The sequence below is a fragment of the Aythya ferina genome (assembly GCF_964211825.1).
Source record: "Aythya ferina genome assembly, chromosome: 5".
NCBI classification, from domain to species: domain Eukaryota; kingdom Metazoa; phylum Chordata; class Aves; order Anseriformes; family Anatidae; genus Aythya; species Aythya ferina.
This window is the reverse complement of record NC_140301.1, coordinates 42,878,557-42,899,222: the sequence shown is the minus strand read 5'-3', so window position 1 is coordinate 42,899,222 and position 20,666 is coordinate 42,878,557. Positions and strand designations below refer to the sequence as shown.

General features: G+C 47.1%; 1 protein-coding gene across 1 annotated transcript in view; it reads right to left on the bottom strand.

Moving 5' to 3' along the window:
• LOC311437274 (uncharacterized protein) overlaps nucleotides 1-20,666 on the bottom strand; it is a 39,795-nt gene that overhangs the window by 6,424 nt on the left and 12,705 nt on the right. The window contains exons 18-30 of the mRNA XM_084520311.1: nucleotides 20,181-20,233; nucleotides 19,617-19,717; nucleotides 18,622-18,773; nucleotides 18,053-18,191; nucleotides 17,852-17,965; nucleotides 17,135-17,314; nucleotides 15,575-15,814; nucleotides 13,948-14,104; nucleotides 13,538-13,666; nucleotides 13,046-13,172; nucleotides 12,680-12,723; nucleotides 12,397-12,591; nucleotides 273-11,099 (exon numbers count right to left, since the gene is read on the bottom strand). Coding sequence (XP_084376437.1) covers nucleotides 273-11,099; nucleotides 12,397-12,591; nucleotides 12,680-12,723; nucleotides 13,046-13,172; nucleotides 13,538-13,666; nucleotides 13,948-14,104; nucleotides 15,575-15,814; nucleotides 17,135-17,314; nucleotides 17,852-17,965; nucleotides 18,053-18,191; nucleotides 18,622-18,773; nucleotides 19,617-19,717; nucleotides 20,181-20,233 — 12,458 coding nt within the window. The remainder of the gene's footprint in view (nucleotides 1-272; nucleotides 11,100-12,396; nucleotides 12,592-12,679; nucleotides 12,724-13,045; nucleotides 13,173-13,537; nucleotides 13,667-13,947; nucleotides 14,105-15,574; nucleotides 15,815-17,134; nucleotides 17,315-17,851; nucleotides 17,966-18,052; nucleotides 18,192-18,621; nucleotides 18,774-19,616; nucleotides 19,718-20,180; nucleotides 20,234-20,666) is intronic.

Here is a 20,666-nt window from a genome sequence, read left to right as displayed (position 1 = left end):
TAACCTTCCTCAACTTGCTGGTCACACCACTTTTGACGTAGCCCAGAATGCAGTTGGGCTTGTGGACTCCAAACACAAACTGCTGGCTCATGGCGAACATTTTGACCACCAGAACCCCCAAGTCCCTCTCTGAATTCTGCTCTCATCAAGTTCGTCCCCCAGTATGTAATCCTGACTGAGAAACAAGCACATTAAACTTGGTGATAATGATAGCAATGCACTTATAACAGTGTAAGATCTTCCAAAAATAAGAGAGATTGACAGTGACATACCTGGGCTATCAGTGGTGGTAAAACTAGTGGAAAAAATAGAGGTTGTGGTACTTTGATTGGTAGAAGAAAAAGAGGTGCTGGCGGTACTGGTGGGTGAGGTGGACGCCGTTGGTGTGATGGTGGTGGTGCCTTTTGTTTCAGGGGGAGAGGTCTTGATGGTGCTGGCACTGCTGGTAGGTGTGGTGATGGTGCTTGTGCCTTCTGTCAGAGGGGTGGAGGTCTTGATGATGCTGGCACTGCTGGTAGGCACGATGGGCTCCGTTGGTGTGGAAATGATGGTGGTTGTGGGCTCTGTCCCAGGGGGAGAGGTCTTGATGGTGCTGGCACTGCTGGTAGTCACGATGGGCTCCGTTGGTGTGGAAATGATGGTGGTTGTGGGCACTGGCACGGGGGTGGAGGTCTTGGCGCTGCTGGCGCTGCTTGGGGCTGTGAATGTGGTTGTGCTCTGTGCCAGAGAGGTGGAGGTCGTGCTGATCACCGTGGTGCTGGTGGTGGTCGTCAGCGTTGACTGGGGAAGCGTAGAGGCGGTAGTGGGTGATGCTGGAGTAGGTGTTGCCGCAGTGGACGTTTCGACCGGAATGGATGTTGTGGAGGACGTTGTGGTCATTTCTGCAGTGGTCGTGGGTCTGCTTTTACTGCTGGTGGGTGAGGTGGGCGCTGTGGATGTGCTGAGGATGGTCGTGCCCGGTGTCGGAGGGACACTGGTCTTGATCACAACCGTGGTGCCAGCACTGGTTGGCGTTGTCAGCTCGGGTAGTGTAGAGGAAGGGGTGGGTGGTGCGGGAGTCTGGGTTGTCTCAGTGGAGGTTTCTGTGGGAGTGGGCTTAGCTGAAGAGCTTGGCGTGGTGCTTGGTGTTGTCCCACAGTGTTTGCGGTCACAGCACAGCATACTGACCTGGTAGTTGAAGCACATGGGGTACTTGCTGATCTGATCCTTGTTTCTGCACACAAGGCCTTTTTCGACGCTGCACTCCAGTACCTGGCCCAGGCTCTCCAGGCTCCTGTTGGGGTAGTTTTCAGCACGGCAGTTGATGTCCTGTGGCTTGATGCACACTTCAAATCCAGCGGCTCTGATGCTTGCAAACGTCTCTATATCTCCATCCTCGCTACCAGGTTCTGGGGAGTCCACGTCAAACCACTGAGTCCAGGCACAGCGCTCGTGGCAGCTGCCAGTGGTGGCGGAGGTGCTGGTGGTACTGGTGGGTGAGGTGGACGCCGTTGGTGTGATGGTGGTGGTGCCTTTTGTTTCAGGGGGAGAGGTCTTGATGGTGCTGGCACTGCTGGTAGGTGTGGTGATGGTGCTTGTGCCTTCTGTCAGAGGGGTGGAGGTCTTGATGATGCTGGCACTGCTGGTAGGCACGATGGGCTCCGTTGGTGTGGAAATGATGGTGGTTGTGGGCTCTGTCCCAGGGGGAGAGGTCTTGATGGTGCTGGCACTGCTGGTAGTCACGATGGGCTCCGTTGGTGTGGAAATGATGGTGGTTGTGGGCACTGGCACGGGGGTGGAGGTCTTGGCGCTGCTGGCGCTGCTTGGGGCTGTGAATGTGGTTGTGCTCTGTGCCAGAGAGGTGGAGGTCGTGCTGATCACCGTGGTGCTGGTGGTGGTCGTCAGCGTTGACTGGGGAAGCGTAGAGGCGGTAGTGGGTGATGCTGGAGTAGGTGTTGCCGCAGTGGACGTTTCGACCGGAATGGATGTTGTGGAGGACGTTGTGGTCATTTCTGCAGTGGTCGTGGGTCTGCTTTTACTGCTGGTGGGTGAGGTGGGCGCTGTGGATGTGCTGAGGATGGTCGTGCCCGGTGTCGGAGGGACACTGGTCTTGATCACAACCGTGGTGCCAGCACTGGTTGGCGTTGTCAGCTCGGGTAGTGTAGAGGAAGGGGTGGGTGGTGCGGGAGTCTGGGTTGTCTCAGTGGAGGTTTCTGTGGGAGTGGGCTTAGCTGAAGAGCTTGGCGTGGTGCTTGGTGTTGTCCCACAGTGTTTGCGGTCACAGCACAGCATACTGACCTGGTAGTTGAAGCACATGGGGTACTTGCTGATCTGATCCTTGTTTCTGCACACAAGGCCTTTTTCGACGCTGCACTCCAGTACCTGGCCCAGGCTCTCCAGGCTCCTGTTGGGGTAGTTTTCAGCACGGCAGTTGATGTCCTGTGGCTTGATGCACACTTCAAATCCAGCGGCTCTGATGCTTGCAAACGTCTCTATATCTCCATCCTCGCTACCAGGTTCTGGGGAGTCCACGTCAAACCACTGAGTCCAGGCACAGCGCTCGTGGCAGCTGCCAGTGGTGGCGGAGGTGCTGGTGGTACTGGTGGGTGAGGTGGACGCCGTTGGTGTGATGGTGGTGGTGCCTTTTGTTTCAGGGGGAGAGGTCTTGATGGTGCTGGCACTGCTGGTAGGTGTGGTGATGGTGCTTGTGCCTTCTGTCAGAGGGGTGGAGGTCTTGATGATGCTGGCACTGCTGGTAGGCACGATGGGCTCCGTTGGTGTGGAAATGATGGTGGTTGTGGGCTCTGTCCCAGGGGGAGAGGTCTTGATGGTGCTGGCACTGCTGGTAGTCACGATGGGCTCCGTTGGTGTGGAAATGATGGTGGTTGTGGGCACTGGCACGGGGGTGGAGGTCTTGGCGCTGCTGGCGCTGCTTGGGGCTGTGAATGTGGTTGTGCTCTGTGCCAGAGAGGTGGAGGTCGTGCTGATCACCGTGGTGCTGGTGGTGGTCGTCAGCGTTGACTGGGGAAGCGTAGAGGCGGTAGTGGGTGATGCTGGAGTAGGTGTTGCCGCAGTGGACGTTTCGACCGGAATGGATGTTGTGGAGGACGTTGTGGTCATTTCTGCAGTGGTCGTGGGTCTGCTTTTACTGCTGGTGGGTGAGGTGGGCGCTGTGGATGTGCTGAGGATGGTCGTGCCCGGTGTCGGAGGGACACTGGTCTTGATCACAACCGTGGTGCCAGCACTGGTTGGCGTTGTCAGCTCGGGTAGTGTAGAGGAAGGGGTGGGTGGTGCGGGAGTCTGGGTTGTCTCAGTGGAGGTTTCTGTGGGAGTGGGCTTAGCTGAAGAGCTTGGCGTGGTGCTTGGTGTTGTCCCACAGTGTTTGCGGTCACAGCACAGCATACTGACCTGGTAGTTGAAGCACATGGGGTACTTGCTGATCTGATCCTTGTTTCTGCACACAAGGCCTTTTTCGACGCTGCACTCCAGTACCTGGCCCAGGCTCTCCAGGCTCCTGTTGGGGTAGTTTTCAGCACGGCAGTTGATGTCCTGTGGCTTGATGCACACTTCAAATCCAGCGGCTCTGATGCTTGCAAACGTCTCTATATCTCCATCCTCGCTACCAGGTTCTGGGGAGTCCACGTCAAACCACTGAGTCCAGGCACAGCGCTCGTGGCAGCTGCCAGTGGTGGCGGAGGTGCTGGTGGTACTGGTGGGTGAGGTGGACGCCGTTGGTGTGATGGTGGTGGTGCCTTTTGTTTCAGGGGGAGAGGTCTTGATGGTGCTGGCACTGCTGGTAGGTGTGGTGATGGTGCTTGTGCCTTCTGTCAGAGGGGTGGAGGTCTTGATGATGCTGGCACTGCTGGTAGGCACGATGGGCTCCGTTGGTGTGGAAATGATGGTGGTTGTGGGCTCTGTCCCAGGGGGAGAGGTCTTGATGGTGCTGGCACTGCTGGTAGTCACGATGGGCTCCGTTGGTGTGGAAATGATGGTGGTTGTGGGCACTGGCACGGGGGTGGAGGTCTTGGCGCTGCTGGCGCTGCTTGGGGCTGTGAATGTGGTTGTGCTCTGTGCCAGAGAGGTGGAGGTCGTGCTGATCACCGTGGTGCTGGTGGTGGTCGTCAGCGTTGACTGGGGAAGCGTAGAGGCGGTAGTGGGTGATGCTGGAGTAGGTGTTGCCGCAGTGGACGTTTCGACCGGAATGGATGTTGTGGAGGACGTTGTGGTCATTTCTGCAGTGGTCGTGGGTCTGCTTTTACTGCTGGTGGGTGAGGTGGGCGCTGTGGATGTGCTGAGGATGGTCGTGCCCGGTGTCGGAGGGACACTGGTCTTGATCACAACCGTGGTGCCAGCACTGGTTGGCGTTGTCAGCTCGGGTAGTGTAGAGGAAGGGGTGGGTGGTGCGGGAGTCTGGGTTGTCTCAGTGGAGGTTTCTGTGGGAGTGGGCTTAGCTGAAGAGCTTGGCGTGGTGCTTGGTGTTGTCCCACAGTGTTTGCGGTCACAGCACAGCATACTGACCTGGTAGTTGAAGCACATGGGGTACTTGCTGATCTGATCCTTGTTTCTGCACACAAGGCCTTTTTCGACGCTGCACTCCAGTACCTGGCCCAGGCTCTCCAGGCTCCTGTTGGGGTAGTTTTCAGCACGGCAGTTGATGTCCTGTGGCTTGATGCACACTTCAAATCCAGCGGCTCTGATGCTTGCAAACGTCTCTATATCTCCATCCTCGCTACCAGGTTCTGGGGAGTCCACGTCAAACCACTGAGTCCAGGCACAGCGCTCGTGGCAGCTGCCAGTGGTGGCGGAGGTGCTGGTGGTACTGGTGGGTGAGGTGGACGCCGTTGGTGTGATGGTGGTGGTGCCTTTTGTTTCAGGGGGAGAGGTCTTGATGGTGCTGGCACTGCTGGTAGGTGTGGTGATGGTGCTTGTGCCTTCTGTCAGAGGGGTGGAGGTCTTGATGATGCTGGCACTGCTGGTAGGCACGATGGGCTCCGTTGGTGTGGAAATGATGGTGGTTGTGGGCTCTGTCCCAGGGGGAGAGGTCTTGATGGTGCTGGCACTGCTGGTAGTCACGATGGGCTCCGTTGGTGTGGAAATGATGGTGGTTGTGGGCACTGGCACGGGGGTGGAGGTCTTGGCGCTGCTGGCGCTGCTTGGGGCTGTGAATGTGGTTGTGCTCTGTGCCAGAGAGGTGGAGGTCGTGCTGATCACCGTGGTGCTGGTGGTGGTCGTCAGCGTTGACTGGGGAAGCGTAGAGGCGGTAGTGGGTGATGCTGGAGTAGGTGTTGCCGCAGTGGACGTTTCGACCGGAATGGATGTTGTGGAGGACGTTGTGGTCATTTCTGCAGTGGTCGTGGGTCTGCTTTTACTGCTGGTGGGTGAGGTGGGCGCTGTGGATGTGCTGAGGATGGTCGTGCCCGGTGTCGGAGGGACACTGGTCTTGATCACAACCGTGGTGCCAGCACTGGTTGGCGTTGTCAGCTCGGGTAGTGTAGAGGAAGGGGTGGGTGGTGCGGGAGTCTGGGTTGTCTCAGTGGAGGTTTCTGTGGGAGTGGGCTTAGCTGAAGAGCTTGGCGTGGTGCTTGGTGTTGTCCCACAGTGTTTGCGGTCACAGCACAGCATACTGACCTGGTAGTTGAAGCACATGGGGTACTTGCTGATCTGATCCTTGTTTCTGCACACAAGGCCTTTTTCGACGCTGCACTCCAGTACCTGGCCCAGGCTCTCCAGGCTCCTGTTGGGGTAGTTTTCAGCACGGCAGTTGATGTCCTGTGGCTTGATGCACACTTCAAATCCAGCGGCTCTGATGCTTGCAAACGTCTCTATATCTCCATCCTCGCTACCAGGTTCTGGGGAGTCCACGTCAAACCACTGAGTCCAGGCACAGCGCTCGTGGCAGCTGCCAGTGGTGGCGGAGGTGCTGGTGGTACTGGTGGGTGAGGTGGACGCTGTTGGTGTGATGGTGGTGGTGCCTTTTGTTTCAGGGGGAGAGGTCTTGATGGTGCTGGCACTGCTGGTAGGTGTGGTGATGGTGCTTGTGCCTTCTGTCAGAGGGGTGGAGGTCTTGATGATGCTGGCACTGCTGGTAGGCACGATGGGCTCCGTTGGTGTGGAAATGATGGTGGTTGTGGGCTCTGTCCCAGGGGGAGAGGTCTTGATGGTGCTGGCACTGCTGGTAGTCACGATGGGCTCCGTTGGTGTGGAAATGATGGTGGTTGTGGGCACTGGCACGGGGGTGGAGGTCTTGGCGCTGCTGGCGCTGCTTGGGGCTGTGAATGTGGTTGTGCTCTGTGCCAGAGAGGTGGAGGTCGTGCTGATCACCGTGGTGCTGGTGGTGGTCGTCAGCGTTGACTGGGGAAGCGTAGAGGCGGTAGTGGGTGATGCTGGAGTAGGTGTTGCCGCAGTGGACGTTTCGACCGGAATGGATGTTGTGGAGGACGTTGTGGTCATTTCTGCAGTGGTCGTGGGTCTGCTTTTACTGCTGGTGGGTGAGGTGGGCGCTGTGGATGTGCTGAGGATGGTCGTGCCCGGTGTCGGAGGGACACTGGTCTTGATCACAACCGTGGTGCCAGCACTGGTTGGCGTTGTCAGCTCGGGTAGTGTAGAGGAAGGGGTGGGTGGTGCGGGAGTCTGGGTTGTCTCAGTGGAGGTTTCTGTGGGAGTGGGCTTAGCTGAAGAGCTTGGCGTGGTGCTTGGTGTTGTCCCACAGTGTTTGCGGTCACAGCACAGCATACTGACCTGGTAGTTGAAGCACATGGGGTACTTGCTGATCTGATCCTTGTTTCTGCACACAAGGCCTTTTTCGACGCTGCACTCCAGTACCTGGCCCAGGCTCTCCAGGCTCCTGTTGGGGTAGTTTTCAGCACGGCAGTTGATGTCCTGTGGCTTGATGCACACTTCAAATCCAGCGGCTCTGATGCTTGCAAACGTCTCTATATCTCCATCCTCGCTACCAGGTTCTGGGGAGTCCACGTCAAACCACTGAGTCCAGGCACAGCGCTCGTGGCAGCTGCCAGTGGTGGCGGAGGTGCTGGTGGTACTGGTGGGTGAGGTGGACGCCGTTGGTGTGATGGTGGTGGTGCCTTTTGTTTCAGGGGGAGAGGTCTTGATGGTGCTGGCACTGCTGGTAGGTGTGGTGATGGTGCTTGTGCCTTCTGTCAGAGGGGTGGAGGTCTTGATGATGCTGGCACTGCTGGTAGGCACGATGGGCTCCGTTGGTGTGGAAATGATGGTGGTTGTGGGCTCTGTCCCAGGGGGAGAGGTCTTGATGGTGCTGGCACTGCTGGTAGTCACGATGGGCTCCGTTGGTGTGGAAATGATGGTGGTTGTGGGCACTGGCACGGGGGTGGAGGTCTTGGCGCTGCTGGCGCTGCTTGGGGCTGTGAATGTGGTTGTGCTCTGTGCCAGAGAGGTGGAGGTCGTGCTGATCACCGTGGTGCTGGTGGTGGTCGTCAGCGTTGACTGGGGAAGCGTAGAGGCGGTAGTGGGTGATGCTGGAGTAGGTGTTGCCGCAGTGGACGTTTCGACCGGAATGGATGTTGTGGAGGACGTTGTGGTCATTTCTGCAGTGGTCGTGGGTCTGCTTTTACTGCTGGTGGGTGAGGTGGGCGCTGTGGATGTGCTGAGGATGGTCGTGCCCGGTGTCGGAGGGACACTGGTCTTGATCACAACCGTGGTGCCAGCACTGGTTGGCGTTGTCAGCTCGGGTAGTGTAGAGGAAGGGGTGGGTGGTGCGGGAGTCTGGGTTGTCTCAGTGGAGGTTTCTGTGGGAGTGGGCTTAGCTGAAGAGCTTGGCGTGGTGCTTGGTGTTGTCCCACAGTGTTTGCGGTCACAGCACAGCATACTGACCTGGTAGTTGAAGCACATGGGGTACTTGCTGATCTGATCCTTGTTTCTGCACACAAGGCCTTTTTCGACGCTGCACTCCAGTACCTGGCCCAGGCTCTCCAGGCTCCTGTTGGGGTAGTTTTCAGCACGGCAGTTGATGTCCTGTGGCTTGATGCACACTTCAAATCCAGCGGCTCTGATGCTTGCAAACGTCTCTATATCTCCATCCTCGCTACCAGGTTCTGGGGAGTCCACGTCAAACCACTGAGTCCAGGCACAGCGCTCGTGGCAGCTGCCAGTGGTGGCGGAGGTGCTGGTGGTACTGGTGGGTGAGGTGGACGCCGTTGGTGTGATGGTGGTGGTGCCTTTTGTTTCAGGGGGAGAGGTCTTGATGGTGCTGGCACTGCTGGTAGGTGTGGTGATGGTGCTTGTGCCTTCTGTCAGAGGGGTGGAGGTCTTGATGATGCTGGCACTGCTGGTAGGCACGATGGGCTCCGTTGGTGTGGAAATGATGGTGGTTGTGGGCTCTGTCCCAGGGGGAGAGGTCTTGATGGTGCTGGCACTGCTGGTAGTCACGATGGGCTCCGTTGGTGTGGAAATGATGGTGGTTGTGGGCACTGGCACGGGGGTGGAGGTCTTGGCGCTGCTGGCGCTGCTTGGGGCTGTGAATGTGGTTGTGCTCTGTGCCAGAGAGGTGGAGGTCGTGCTGATCACCGTGGTGCTGGTGGTGGTCGTCAGCGTTGACTGGGGAAGCGTAGAGGCGGTAGTGGGTGATGCTGGAGTAGGTGTTGCCGCAGTGGACGTTTCGACCGGAATGGATGTTGTGGAGGACGTTGTGGTCATTTCTGCAGTGGTCGTGGGTCTGCTTTTACTGCTGGTGGGTGAGGTGGGCGCTGTGGATGTGCTGAGGATGGTCGTGCCCGGTGTCGGAGGGACACTGGTCTTGATCACAACCGTGGTGCCAGCACTGGTTGGCGTTGTCAGCTCGGGTAGTGTAGAGGAAGGGGTGGGTGGTGCGGGAGTCTGGGTTGTCTCAGTGGAGGTTTCTGTGGGAGTGGGCTTAGCTGAAGAGCTTGGCGTGGTGCTTGGTGTTGTCCCACAGTGTTTGCGGTCACAGCACAGCATACTGACCTGGTAGTTGAAGCACATGGGGTACTTGCTGATCTGATCCTTGTTTCTGCACACAAGGCCTTTTTCGACGCTGCACTCCAGTACCTGGCCCAGGCTCTCCAGGCTCCTGTTGGGGTAGTTTTCAGCACGGCAGTTGATGTCCTGTGGCTTGATGCACACTTCAAATCCAGCGGCTCTGATGCTTGCAAACGTCTCTATATCTCCATCCTCGCTACCAGGTTCTGGGGAGTCCACGTCAAACCACTGAGTCCAGGCACAGCGCTCGTGGCAGCTGCCAGTGGTGGCGGAGGTGCTGGTGGTACTGGTGGGTGAGGTGGACGCCGTTGGTGTGATGGTGGTGGTGCCTTTTGTTTCAGGGGGAGAGGTCTTGATGGTGCTGGCACTGCTGGTAGGTGTGGTGATGGTGCTTGTGCCTTCTGTCAGAGGGGTGGAGGTCTTGATGATGCTGGCACTGCTGGTAGGCACGATGGGCTCCGTTGGTGTGGAAATGATGGTGGTTGTGGGCTCTGTCCCAGGGGGAGAGGTCTTGATGGTGCTGGCACTGCTGGTAGTCACGATGGGCTCCGTTGGTGTGGAAATGATGGTGGTTGTGGGCACTGGCACGGGGGTGGAGGTCTTGGCGCTGCTGGCGCTGCTTGGGGCTGTGAATGTGGTTGTGCTCTGTGCCAGAGAGGTGGAGGTCGTGCTGATCACCGTGGTGCTGGTGGTGGTCGTCAGCGTTGACTGGGGAAGCGTAGAGGCGGTAGTGGGTGATGCTGGAGTAGGTGTTGCCGCAGTGGACGTTTCGACCGGAATGGATGTTGTGGAGGACGTTGTGGTCATTTCTGCAGTGGTCGTGGGTCTGCTTTTACTGCTGGTGGGTGAGGTGGGCGCTGTGGATGTGCTGAGGATGGTCGTGCCCGGTGTCGGAGGGACACTGGTCTTGATCACAACCGTGGTGCCAGCACTGGTTGGCGTTGTCAGCTCGGGTAGTGTAGAGGAAGGGGTGGGTGGTGCGGGAGTCTGGGTTGTCTCAGTGGAGGTTTCTGTGGGAGTGGGCTTAGCTGAAGAGCTTGGCGTGGTGCTTGGTGTTGTCCCACAGTGTTTGCGGTCACAGCACAGCATACTGACCTGGTAGTTGAAGCACATGGGGTACTTGCTGATCTGATCCTTGTTTCTGCACACAAGGCCTTTTTCGACGCTGCACTCCAGTACCTGGCCCAGGCTCTCCAGGCTCCTGTTGGGGTAGTTTTCAGCACGGCAGTTGATGTCCTGTGGCTTGATGCACACTTCAAATCCAGCGGCTCTGATGCTTGCAAACGTCTCTATATCTCCATCCTCGCTACCAGGTTCTGGGGAGTCCACGTCAAACCACTGAGTCCAGGCACAGCGCTCGTGGCAGCTGCCAGTGGTGGCGGAGGTGCTGGTGGTACTGGTGGGTGAGGTGGACGCCGTTGGTGTGATGGTGGTGGTGCCTTTTGTTTCAGGGGGAGAGGTCTTGATGGTGCTGGCACTGCTGGTAGGTGTGGTGATGGTGCTTGTGCCTTCTGTCAGAGGGGTGGAGGTCTTGATGATGCTGGCACTGCTGGTAGGCACGATGGGCTCTGTTGGTGTGTTGATAATAGTGGTTGTGCCTGTTGTGACAGTGGGATATGTCTTGATGGTGGTCGCTCTACTGCTACTTGTGGTTGGTTCTTTTGGTGTGGTTGTGCTTTTTGATATATTTGTGACTTTCGGTGTTAAAGTTGTTATGTCAGATTTTTGAGGTTCCGTTCTTTCTGTAGCTGGTGGTTTTGTTTTTGTTTGTACTGTAAATGGTGTTTCTATAGCAGCAGTTGTTTGTATTTCTGAACATGGTTTATAACTACAGCATAGTATTCTGATGTTGTAGTTATAGCATTGCTTAGATTGTTGGTCTTTGTTATTGCATATCAATCCTCTGGTTTGACTGCATTCTACTGTTTGATTAAGATATTCTAGTTCTTTATCTGGGTGTTCTTCTGCTCTGCATTGAACTCCGCTTGGGTTTTTACAAACACTGTATCCATTGTTTTTTAGATTTTCATAATTTTCATAGTCTCCACTGTCCTCTCCAGTTTTAGGCTGTGTGCTATCATACCATTCTGACCATTCACATACATTCTTCACACATACAGTTGTCACTGGTGTTGTGGTTGTGATTTCTGTAATTAAAAAGAAGAAATGTAAGTCTTGTTTTCTGTTATTAAAGTGACAGTAATTAATTATTTATTTTCATATATTTTAATGTTTTGCATAATAGTATATGTGTTCATATAGTATTTTAATTTTAATAATTTTTCTTTGACAGTCTTGTGTTTTATTTCTAAGGTAGGTTTCCAACTCATCTCTGTATTTTTTTTCTAGCTGTATTTAATCTGACATTTAAAAATTGTATTTAAATATAGTTAATGTAAGATGGGTTATGTGGAATGTTGATAGATAAGAAAATGGGATCTCATGTCTGTTACAATAGAATTAAGAGGGTTTTTTATTTTTCTTACTATTATCTCTAGTTATTTATGCCTAGCTACATAACTACACATAATGTAAAATATTTTTACAGGTTAATGATTTTTCTACTTATTTTAGTATTATAACATGTCACATATTTGTGAACTGCTAGTATAAACTGATAGTTTAGGTTCATATAATAGTTTATATTAGTTTATACAGTTTATGTAATAAACATATTAAATATTTATGAGATAATTTAATATATACATAGTTTCTTCCTATTTTAATAAAATTTATTTTCATATTCTTAACATTATGAAAATAAGCATATGGAATATGTACCACTTTCTCCACACCAACATTACATCTGCTTAATAGAAAACTTATATTTAATTGTACAGTTCTTGTTGTAGTATTGTATAATTTACTTGAAATATTTCTCTATGTTTCAGAATTAGATGGCCAGTACAATGAGTTAACTACAGGAATAATGTAGAAGCGCATTGCAGGAATACGATAATCGTTAAAGATTAACAATTAGGGTGGTTTCAAAGAATGGTTTTAAAGAATTTGAGTATACATTGAAACCACATTTCTTATCTTCATTTTGCGCTAATATGGTCAGTAATTTTTAAAATGGTTCTCACTGTCTTTTGTGTGTTCAGACTTTGGTTTAGAATTGCTCTTTTTTATTTGCAGGGAAGTGAGGAGATTCTCCAGAGTGCAATAGCTAATAAGCTCTGTTGTTTTTCCACTGGAAAAAACATGGTGAAACAGTGGAGACTGACTTTGTAAGAAATGCTATACATTTCTACATCCTTGATTATGGTCTAAAAAGCATCTACCGCTGGCCAGCTGAACTGGTTGAATTGGAAATTCTTCCAGCAGAAGTCAACAGTTTCAAGTTAAAGTGTGTGCCATTAACTGATGACAAGGCTCTGCCTTTCAGTCAAGTTTTAATCCCTTCCAGAGATTTTTCAGTTATTTTAGAGTGTTGATGCATACCTGAAGTAGTAGTTGTGGGCTGACTTGTAGAAAATGTAAATGGGGTTGTTGTTGAGATGCCACATCTAAAGATACTTCTGTTTATTGTTCCATTGACATCACATGTTGCACTGAAACACCATCCAGTTCCATCTGTGGTGTTGTATATGAGTTCATTATATTTATATGTGTTCCCTTCATAAATGCAGTTACATGCTGTAATTCAGAAGGTTTTTGTCAGTCATCTATGAAAAGATAATATCTAGTACTTAATTTTCTTATTAGTACTTACTAGATGTCTTACCTTTATCATCAAACTTGCACTGTAAACCTTCTGATGTGCATTCACTGAAATAAAAAATAGAAAACAAAACACATCTTTTTTATTATGACCTGGTTTTATTACTGTCATCTTTCTGCCAGATACTAGGATCAAGTATCAAGGATTGAACAATTGTGAATGAGAACTTGGTTGATTCAGTTACTCAAATTCAAGTGGGCGTGTTGCCTAAATTCCAGCTAATTAATAACTGCTTGTTCCAGGCCTTATTTTTACACAGGCATCATAAAACTTTCACGACTCCTGTCATGAAACAGAAACGTGCAATTTTCCATTACTGGTTTGTTCGTTTTTCTTTGTGCACAATTAGGCTGGTATGTTAAGCCTTACCATAATTGACATTCATCACGTCTATATATCTTCCCATCTTCATTATTATAACAGTCACAGAGACTGACGCACTTCATCTGATCCTCATGAAAATATGGCTTGTCTGGTGGGCAGTTGGGATAGCAGCCTGAAGCAAGTAAAGGGCATATATATAAGTCAGAAAACATGCAAATGAGATACAGTCAGGAAAAGTTTTATTTGTTCAGAACGTGTTTGCAGGTCTTGTTTTTAATAGTCACAATTTTTGCTATTTTTTCCAATAATCCTAGAAAGTAATGCAGAGAACTAATATTAGTAGAGCCCATAAGGACTTAGCCTCAGAGATGTTTTTAGCTCCGTTTTCCAGGCTTTGTCTTCCTTCATGTGAATGAAATGTTGTTGAAGAGAATTAAATGGTGGAAAAGCAGGTGATAGAGAAAATAGACTCCATTAAAGACAATTAAAAAATATAAGCAAATACACCCACTTAAGGGTACTTGCAGTTCTTTTTACCTTCTAAACCTGGCAAGTTATGGAGGCATTTTCCACTTGGGTTCCTACAGGTCTTCATACAGGAAGCTCCACAAGGCTTATAGTGCCATTCACATTCCCCTTGTTGATTATAGTAATCACAGAACAGTGCTAAGGAGAAACAGAAATTTGTATGTGTTCAGAAAAGAACAACCTCTTTTGATTCATGTCTATTCATCGGATCCCTGATATGCTGCTTGAACAGTCTTGAAAACAGACTTGAAAACCACTAATTGGCAAAAGTGTGTGAGCATTGAAACAATGTGAAAAGTCTACACAGTAAGATTATAAGGCATGTACATGAGATACCCAGAGTGTGTATTCAAGCATATAAGCAAGGCATGACTGTGTATTTACACTCTCAGAAACAGTGTATATAAGATAAAACTCACGACAGATCGATGGGGTTCTCCAGGCTATGCAGACACCAACTTCACTACATGCTTGAGCATAGGCAGCTACTGCTGTACAGAAGCAATCACAGTCTCCTCCAGAGTCACAGGCACAAGCATCTGTCACACATGCCTGGTAATATTTTGCTGGTTCAACCTGTTATAAAATAGAAGTGTTATATTATACATCCTGTCTTCTAAATTCTTTCTTAGTTTTGCTAGACTAGTTTTCATAAAACTGTAGCATCTCAGAAGGAAGACCTACATCAGTAATTTCTTTTTATGTTTATATACACTGTTAAATACCAGAGGTAATGCCAAATAATATATCCAAATCATCTATTGACACAGTTTTAGACATCTAGACTTGTGTTCCAATGAATGATTAGATTCATGTTCCAAAGCAGTATTAGGCAGCCCCCCTTGAAAATGGTCTCTAACAGTGGAAAGAACTAAGGTAATACGAAGAGCACAGAGTTATTCTGCATTGTTGATATGTACTAATTGTCAGTTAAGGCTATGCTGATCATAGAATCACAGAATCATAGAACATTAAGGTTGGAAAAGACCTCCAAGATCATCTGGTCCAACTGTCCCCCTACCACCAATATCACCCACTAAACCACATCCTTAAATACCACATCCAACCTTTTCTTAAACACCCCCAGGGATGGTGACTCCACCACCTCCCTGGACAACCCATTCCAATAAGCCTGATTACTCTTTCTGAGAAGAATTTTCTCCTTATTTCCAATCTGAACCTCCCCTGATGCAACTTGAGGCCATTCCTTCCAGTTCTATCACTAGTTACCTGCAAGACGAGGCCAAACCCCAGCTTCCCGCACCTTCCTTTCAGGTAGTTGCAGAGAACTATAAGGTCTCCCCTGAGCCTCCTCTTCTCCAGACTAAACAACCCCAGTTCCCTCAGCCACTCCCCACAAGACTTGTGTTCCAGGCCCTTCACCAGATTTGTAGCCCTTCTCTGGACATGCTCCAGGGCCTCGATGTCCTACTTGTACTGAGGGGCCCAAAACTGAACACAATACTCGAGGTGCAAACTCACCAGAGCTGAGTACAGGGGGATGATCACCTCTCTGGTCCTGCTGGGTACACTATTCCTGATACAAGTCAGGATGCTGTTGGCCTTCTTGGCCACCTGGGCACACTGCTGGCTCATGTTCAGGCAAGCATTGACCAACACCCCCAGATCCTTTTCCACTACAAAGCTTTCCAGCCACTCTGATGCTTTAATATTACCCCAAAATGTTATTATTGCATTGAGCTTGTGTTCTGTACATGGTACATGACTTCTGTTCAAGTCACACCACAGGAAATCCACAGTAATTCTGAAATTCTTCTTTCCCAATAACTGAAAGAATAAATATTCTTTTCCAAGTCAGTATTATTTCCCAGGAACTCAATGGCCTATTACTTTTTACAAGTAGGGGCTATAAATCTGTCCCATTGAGCAAGATTCAGACTGAAGTTTTCCTGACACAATTTGAAATGAAATATACTGGCTAATGAATGAGGTATGTTTGGCAGAATTTTTGAGGATAGCCTTCTTTTTAACTTCAGTAATGCACAGACTTAGTCTTCACAGAGTAAACACTTGCCCTGGTAATACCTGAGAGTGACAGGCAGCAAAGACATTGCTATTGATGAGGCTACATTGCTTTTCCGACCAGGACTTTCGATAAGGGTTGGTAGAACATGGGTCCTTTATGATGTTAGCATCAGGACATGTAGAAGATACTTTCCAGCTGTTTCCAAACTCTAGGACATTCTCTACGACAGACAGACTCCTTGTAGTAAAGTCATTGATGCCGTTGCCATCATAATTTCCACACAGGCCACAGATCTGGCCCTGCAAACGGAAATAAAATAATGATGGTTGTGAGAAAACTTGAGGCAAAATCTGAAACTGAAAGAATACATGAAATTCAGCTCTTAGAGTGGTGCCGTTCTATTCTAACTTTCCTGAACCTACTCATCCTTTGAAGATACAGGTTCAGATATTTTGGAAAAACAGCCATCTGTTTCCTCAGCAATAGAACATGATCACTAAGGCTAGAAACTACTAATGACTTTTCATCTTTTAAATCTGAACAATACTGGCTTGGTCATTTTCTTCTACCATCTTTGATGTACATCTATAGCAAGGAAATGAGGACTCAACTGATGACACAGGTGTCTACACTTTTCATTTGTGCCTTGTTTTATCCAATAAATGTATGTATAAAAGACAGTCTTACAGAGCTATCATAAATACTACCAGTCCAGCATGTAATCTACTCATTGAGTTTGTACTGTTACGACGGCAGACAGGTAGAAAAAGAAATTACATTTTCCTTGCACATCCAGAAGTAGCTGTCATTCCAAATTTATGGATATGTAACATGGTGATAGGCTACAATGGATGCTATGATTTCTCTATGAATCTAAAGTGCATACTTTCCATATTGCTATTGTTCCTATAACATGCCAGTGGGCTAGGCAGCAAAAGAACCTGTGGTATTAAAATGAACTTTTGTACCTAGTTCTAAATTGCACTTAGATTTGTGTACACATAATTGAAATGTCACTGTGGTATTCAGTCAGATAGCAAATTCCTAATCTATGACAGTTTTTAGTTCTTACATACCATAAGCTATAAGAGAGAGCATGATTTCAGGAATATATTTTCCTTATCACCAGTTCAGATACATGCTTGAAAAATCCATGATAGAGTTTTACAAGAGACTTTCACTTATAATATTTTACTTCCTTGTTCTTGAACTACAGTAATTTGATTTGTGTATCAATGTGTACTGGAAACGATGGATTACTTCCAAGATCAAGACTACTCAGTTGATTTCTATACGTGTAGCTATATAATTTTAATGAGGTCTGATAATCTTTACTGAGGTTCACTGGGTAATTTTAGTGAAGTCAAGTCTGCAAAAGCAGTTTGCCAGCTCAAGTTCTGTCAGGCCAAATAGGCACTAAAGACTGTCTTAGTAGATCCAAACAGCAGCAGGATGCTGCAATGGGTTCCTAAGATACCAGAGGAATGTAAAACAATATATGATGTCCTGTAGGAATGTGAGAGATATCACCTGTTCTTGCGATCTTGGTTAGGTCTCACCAAAATTCACATCCAGTACAAATCTACACTTAAACTGCCATTGAATTGCTAGTTCCGCACCTTAAAATCAGGGCTGAGCTTGATGAAGATGCTGGTTTTCTTGTCCCACATGAGAATCAGTCCACTGGTGGTCTCAATTACCAAGTACATACCCATATAGCGGACTGTGTATGGCACCTCACCATCTTGTCCTCTCTTTACCACACTGACATGCTCCTCACCAAGTATCAGTTCGTAGCTCTGAAACAAGAGAAAAAGGTGATTAGAGATGAATCCAATAGCTACAACTGTGCTATTATGTTTTCCCACTTTTAAGAGTACTGAAAGCAGTTTGAATAATGAAAATTAATAATACAAATACAATAAATCTAAATTATATGGTTCAAATCTCAAGTTTCGTAAACGGTGGTAATAATGTATTTTAAATGGTGTAGATTGAAAAAGGGTTTCTTGGTAGTCATGGGTGAAATATATTGCACAGAATAAAAGAATCTTCTGACATGATAGACCAAATTTCTGCTAAAGACAGTTTTCCTGTAGAGAGGTAGTTTGTCCAAGGGTAGTATAAGATAGCTTTGTAAGGATGGGAAGTGGAAACAACAGAAAGCTAGGAAGTTCTACCAAATATTTCACCTGATTTTGATTTAAGCTTAATTTACAAGTTGACTTGCTTTTTAAAACATCTTCTCCAACTTCTTTGCAGCGATGGCTACTTGATTTCTCCTAAGTCTTACACAGCTACAGAACAAAACTGGTCTGTATGCAGATCCTACTTACCTCTAGGAAAACTTTGATAGATTTTGAGCAAGTTGTCCCAGTGTTGCCACAAGGAATATTTTCAGTTACAACCCGGAAGGTCCCATTGACTGTGCCACTTTTCCCACAGTGGTCCTGGGTAGAGAATAAAATTTAGAAATATATCATTGCTGTAGACAAGATCAAGACTACATTACAGTTTGTTATTGCAATTATCAGTACCTGGACTAGTGTATATTCACAGTTTCCATTGAAGCTGAATCTTTTGTCATCAAAGGTAATATAATGCCCATCTCCATAAACAGCACAAGTACCCAGACATTGATCTTCGGTGCATTCCCACATCCTATCCTTGCACACACTAGGAATGAGAATTAAACATTTTAATAGTAAAACAACTCACTGTTCTGTGTAGGCATGTCCTTAAAACTTGGTATTTGTTTGTCACCTGACCCCTGGTAAATGTTATATTGATTCTGCAGGTAAAATAGTCATTTACATTTCTCATGTGAAGAATTAAAGCAAAGTTCTGGTCTGCTAGTCTGAACACATGATCTGCAGAATAGGATAATACTTAATGACACTGCAGTCCCAAAGCTTTCCTTCCATTCTGTGTTTTGGACATCTGCCTACAACAGAAGAAAATTTGCTCATACTACTGAATCCAAAATTAAATGATCCATCAGTTGATGAAATGCATAGTCCAAATCTTTCCTCACTGCTGAACTACTTAAGATCTTTTAAAAGACAAATGATGGAACCAGGAATGCAACTTCCCAGGAAATACTTACCAGGTATTGCAGTCAACATTGATCTTTTCCCCAGGCTGATACATGGCTTCGTTGTGAATACATGGACATTCCTCTTCAGGAATACAACCACCCTTCCCATCTAACACAAGCCCAGCTGGGCACACACAGCCAGATATACACTGTGTGCTATACTGGAAAAGTCAGGAGGAAGATATAATTTCAGAATGAAATAATTACAATAGACAAAAGAAGATTAAATTATTATACAATGTCTTTGTCTTACTTCTGCCCAGATGAAATAAGAGAGGATAATGAAGTACTAATAGGCCTCTAGAACAAAGAGGAAGTTATTAGCCATTGATTTAATAGAATATAAATCTGTTAAATGTTTTATTTATTCTACTCTATTCTATTCTATATATTCAATATTATTCTATTTATTGCTGTGTTGGAGTGTGTGTGAAATTTGAAACATATTCAATCTTAAGTCTTACTCTTTTTTGCTGAAGAAGACTTATACTTTGTAATGGGTGAACTGTGATTGAATGAATGGAGCTTCAGAAAGAAAATAAGTAAATTTTGTTTGTTTGTTTGGGTGAGCTATACTGAAAACTGATTTATCAGATTCGGGGTACTTTATGAAATGTAATATGGCTATCATGTACCTCAATGGAGTGATAATTATATGTAATTAGGTGTGCAATAAATTCACAATTGCATCATGGTATGGGAAAGAATGAGTGGAAGAAACATGTGGCAAAGCCCATGATATTTTTACTACTAACTATGTTATGTGCAGTAGCTGAAGAAAGTTTGACACTGATCTTAAAATTTAAATTGGATGTTACTTTATTATATTTTTGTCTAAGGGTCCTATTGTTAATTCTTCATAACAAGTTTCGGGGATTTTACTATAAGAACAAAGTATCTGTGTTATAAATTCACAGTAGAAGAGTTAGATCAGCAATGGTTGTAGCACCAAGGCCAGGGACAAAACCTGCAAGTGCCATTTCATCCTGCTATGACATACTTACACACTTCATATCCAGAGTCTGGCAACTTTTTTGACATTCTGCACCAGTTGTTCCTGCAGTGGTGTTTGTGCAGTCAAAGTAGACCATGGGAGATTTACAAACTAGAGGAAGGAAAAAATAAGAGCAATAAGAAATGGCATAGTGTTTAACCCACAGCAGTAGCTGTAAAAAAAAAAAAAAAAAAAAAAAAAAAATAAAATAAAATAAAATAAAATAAAATAAAATAAAATCTAGAAAATCTTGGAATTTTCACATTTCAGTTAGTAGGGACTGCTGTCCCTATTCAATCTGTTAAATAGGAATCCAATTATAAATTCACTTCAGAGCACTGAATTCTCAGAACTTCCCATGGTATTTCAGAAAAAAAATCTTTTAGAACAACAGGTTTTACCATGAATCTAGGTTCACTTCTGCCTTTTATAATAACTGCTGCACTATAACTATAAAAGAAAGACTTCTATTATTTAAAAATCCATAAAGAAGTATCAGTTGTATTGATTGTTTCTGTCCAAAACCTGGCACAGAAAAAAGACAAGTGGAAGACATTTTATTTTTATTTTTTACCTGGAATTGGATCAGGTGCTCCAATGCAATCCAGTCTTCCCTGCGTGCAAGTGCTGTAAGAAAGGGAAAAACTTTTTTTTTTTTCCCGCTCAACCACGTATTGAGACAGAGAGCTACTTCTATCTTTTCCATACTTTCTAAGGAATACATTGAATTCCAGAATGCTATTTTGCAATCCTAGGAAAGAATTTCTCTCAACACCACTACCAATGGTGCTTTCATATGATATCCATTACTGCTTAAAAGGAAAAATCATAGCTTAAAATGGGTGTATGTCTCTGCTTGTTGCTTACTTTCTCATTAGATCTCCCATTGCTGGTTCTGTCATATATTTTATGCCTGACAAATCGTGGAATTAAATAAAAAATATCCGTAAATACAATTGCTTTATCAATCTGGATGTATGCAGCATTCTTAAAAGTTGAAAAAAAAAAAAGTTTATGAGAGCACTGTATTGAATCTCAGGCCGAGTGAGGCCAATTTAAA